Source organism: Triticum urartu, chromosome 7 (assembly GCF_003073215.2).
Source record: "Triticum urartu cultivar G1812 chromosome 7, Tu2.1, whole genome shotgun sequence".
Classification (NCBI taxonomy): Eukaryota; Viridiplantae; Streptophyta; class Magnoliopsida; order Poales; family Poaceae; genus Triticum; species Triticum urartu.
This window is the reverse complement of record NC_053028.1, coordinates 23,071,420-23,074,335: the sequence shown is the minus strand read 5'-3', so window position 1 is coordinate 23,074,335 and position 2,916 is coordinate 23,071,420. Positions and strand designations below refer to the sequence as shown.

Here is a 2,916-nt window from a genome sequence, read left to right as displayed (position 1 = left end):
AGAAAATGGGTCACAAAGTCAGCTCAAGCCGAGGCTTAGTTTTCAAGTTGTCAGATGTATGCCCTTTTACGCCGAGTTTGGTATGGTAGTGTGGCTCTCGAGGCCATTGACCTCTAGCAGCCACAGCTTGTCGCCATCGAGCTTTCACACCCTCGCCGGGTCATATCTCCACAACGTCCAAGCTCGATGTTGCCGTTCCCACCGGTTGACATTGATTGGGCACAAGCTCCCAGGTAAGCGACGTACTGACCGTCCTTCTTCTTCAAATATTACAATGGCATCTCAAATTCAGACAGGCTAATTCAAGCCCGCCACCTCCCCGAGCGAGGCCCAATGGCTGATTGTCAGAGAGATGGCTGATGCGCACCTTTGACAAGGCGGACGCCAGATTGGGGGAGCATCGGTGGCTCCGGCTGAGGAGGGTGCGCTGGCTGAGAGGGAGAAAGGTTTCGACGTAGAAAATCAGAGTCAGCTCAAGCCGAGGCTTAGTTTTCATATAGAAGATCTAAACTCAGTAGCAGTCAGTCATAGAGAAAGGTTTTCCCTTTCCTCGGTGGGCACATCATGAAGTACAAGTCCCACCAAGCAAGATTAATTACCCGTAAACGTGGAACTTGTACTGACCGGTTTGTTACAGATATATAGCACACAAAACTCATATCTGGCCACGTAGATCTGCCACCTCCGGCATGCTACTTCTGTACCTGGTATTTCAGCCCCTTATTATCGTCAGCGGCATCGATGGAGATGGTCGACCCTTGACATGCTTCTCCATTGACCAGCATGTCCACAAGAACTCTTGTCACATTTTTCTTCATCCACCTTTTAATAGGCCTTGCGCCATACACCTGCAATACATAGTACATGTATGCATCGTAAGCAGGATATGTACAAATAACTACCCAAATAAGTATCATTTGGTTTGGTAAAAATAACATGCTGTGCTTACCGTGTCATGTGCTTCTGACCAAATGACATCCAATGCGGCATCTGTTACAAGCAGAGAGATGCCCTTATAAGCTGTTGTATCAATGACCCTCTTCATCTGGATTCTCGTGATCTTCCTCAGTTCATCGTGTGAAAGCGGCTCAAACATCACAATTTCACTCAGTTTGTTGAGAAATTCAGGCTTAAAGCGTTTCTCGACCTGCATCATCAACAAGTAAATTTGTCAATCAGCAGGGTGCACACCGGGACTTTACAAGGGACAGTTTGGGATACACATACCTGTTTCATGAGAAGATCTCGTGTAGTTTCCATGTTTTCTCCAGCAATTTTAGCTAACAGGTTCTCTGCTCCTAGAGTTGAGCTCATGATGATGATAGTGTTCTTGAAATTTACGTTGCGTCCTTTCCCATCAACCAGCATGCCATCATCAAGGAGTTGAATGAGAACCTTGAATATCGAGGGATGTGCCTTATCCGCGTCGTCAAAAAGAACAACGCTATACGGTTGGCTCCTGACTTTCTCAGTGAGTTGTCCGTCTTCTTCATAGCTTCAGAAAGTCAAATGAAAAAGTGAGACATGAATAGGAATTTCAGAAAGAAATACAAGTCCAAAGTGTGTAGAAGCTAAACCTTCGAGGTCCTCCAATGAGACGTGACACAGAACCACTGTCGGCATATTCAGACATGTCAAAGCGGACTAATGCCTTCTCATTGTCAAACAACTTCTCCGCAAGTGCTTTCGCAAGCTCTGTCTTTCCAACACCAGCCGGGCCCAAAAAGAGGAAAGAGCCAATTGGTTGGCCAGATTGATCAAAGCCGACCCTAGAACGTAGCACTTGTTGGGCAACCAAGTTAACGGCTTCAAACTGTCCAACAATCCTCTCATGCAATCTGTCTGCTAGGTGGCTCAACTTCTCTTCCTCTCTACCAAGTGTGGTGATCGGAATTTTAGTCCACCGGCTCACAACCTTCATATAACAATAGAACATGGCATATGAACATCACACGGAAACAAATGAAAACTACTCACACTGATACGATTAGCAAGGGATGTTAATTTACCTGGGCAATATGGCATGGACCAACGGTTAACTCCTCCAGTGCATTTGTAGTGTTAGTTTCCTTATTTTCAACTTCTTTTTGCTTATGCAACTTCACGGTAGTGCATGCCTCGTCCATCAAATCAATTGCTTTATCAGGAAACTGGCGACCTGACAAGAGTAAAATCCACAATTTCTTCAAGATGCACAGACCCAATATGAAAGTACATTAAATTAAATTCTTAACCACATGACGAATATACTACCTGTAATATAACGGGCGGCGAGCTGTGCGGCAGCAGCTAGAGCGTCGTCGCGAATCGTCAGTCCATGATGGTCTTGGTACCGGTGCTTCAACCCCTGCAGGATGGCAACGGTCGCCGGCACGCTCGGCTCCTCGACATCAACCCTTTGGAACCGCCGATCGAGCGCCGCATCCTTCTGAATGTATCTGCGGTACTCTTCGGATGTGGTTGCGCCTATGCAACGGATGCGGCCACGGGCTAACGCCGGCTTGAGGATGTTGGCAGCGTCCCCGGTGCCGTCTCGGTCGCCAGCACCAACAATCATGTGCATCTCGTCTATGAAGAGGATGAGCTTGCCGCGGGCATCCTCCACCTGCTTGATGGCATCCTTCAAGCGCTGCTCGAACATGCCGCGCCACTGGGTACCAGCGACCATCGCCCCGACGTCAAGCTCCGCGATGCTGGCCCCGGCGAGCGCGGCGGGGACCGCCCCAGCTGCGATGCGCTGGGCGAGGCCCTCGACGATGGCCGTCTTGCCGACGCCGGCCGCGCCGACAAGCGCGGCGCAGTTCTTGGTCCGGCCACAGAGGATGCAGATGACCCGGTCGATCTCGTCGTCGCGGCCGATGACCGGATCTGCCCCGGCGGGGTCCAAGGTCTTGAGGAAGGCCGGCCTGGGGGTGA

At 49.8% G+C, this 2,916-nt stretch overlaps 1 protein-coding gene across 1 annotated transcript; it reads right to left on the bottom strand.

The window, feature by feature from the left end:
- Positions 1 to 671: 671 nt before the first annotated feature.
- On the bottom strand, positions 672 to 2,683 carry LOC125524092 (chaperone protein ClpB1-like). Its single transcript, XM_048689173.1, has 6 exons — positions 2,254 to 2,683; positions 2,010 to 2,158; positions 1,578 to 1,915; positions 1,228 to 1,495; positions 950 to 1,147; positions 672 to 848 (listed from the first exon to the last, which is right to left on the bottom strand). Exons 1-6 carry the CDS (start codon positions 2,666 to 2,668, stop codon positions 693 to 695), a joined length of 1,524 nt encoding a protein of 507 aa, XP_048545130.1. The 5' UTR covers positions 2,669 to 2,683; the 3' UTR covers positions 672 to 692.
- Positions 2,684 to 2,916: the final 233 nt, after the last annotated feature.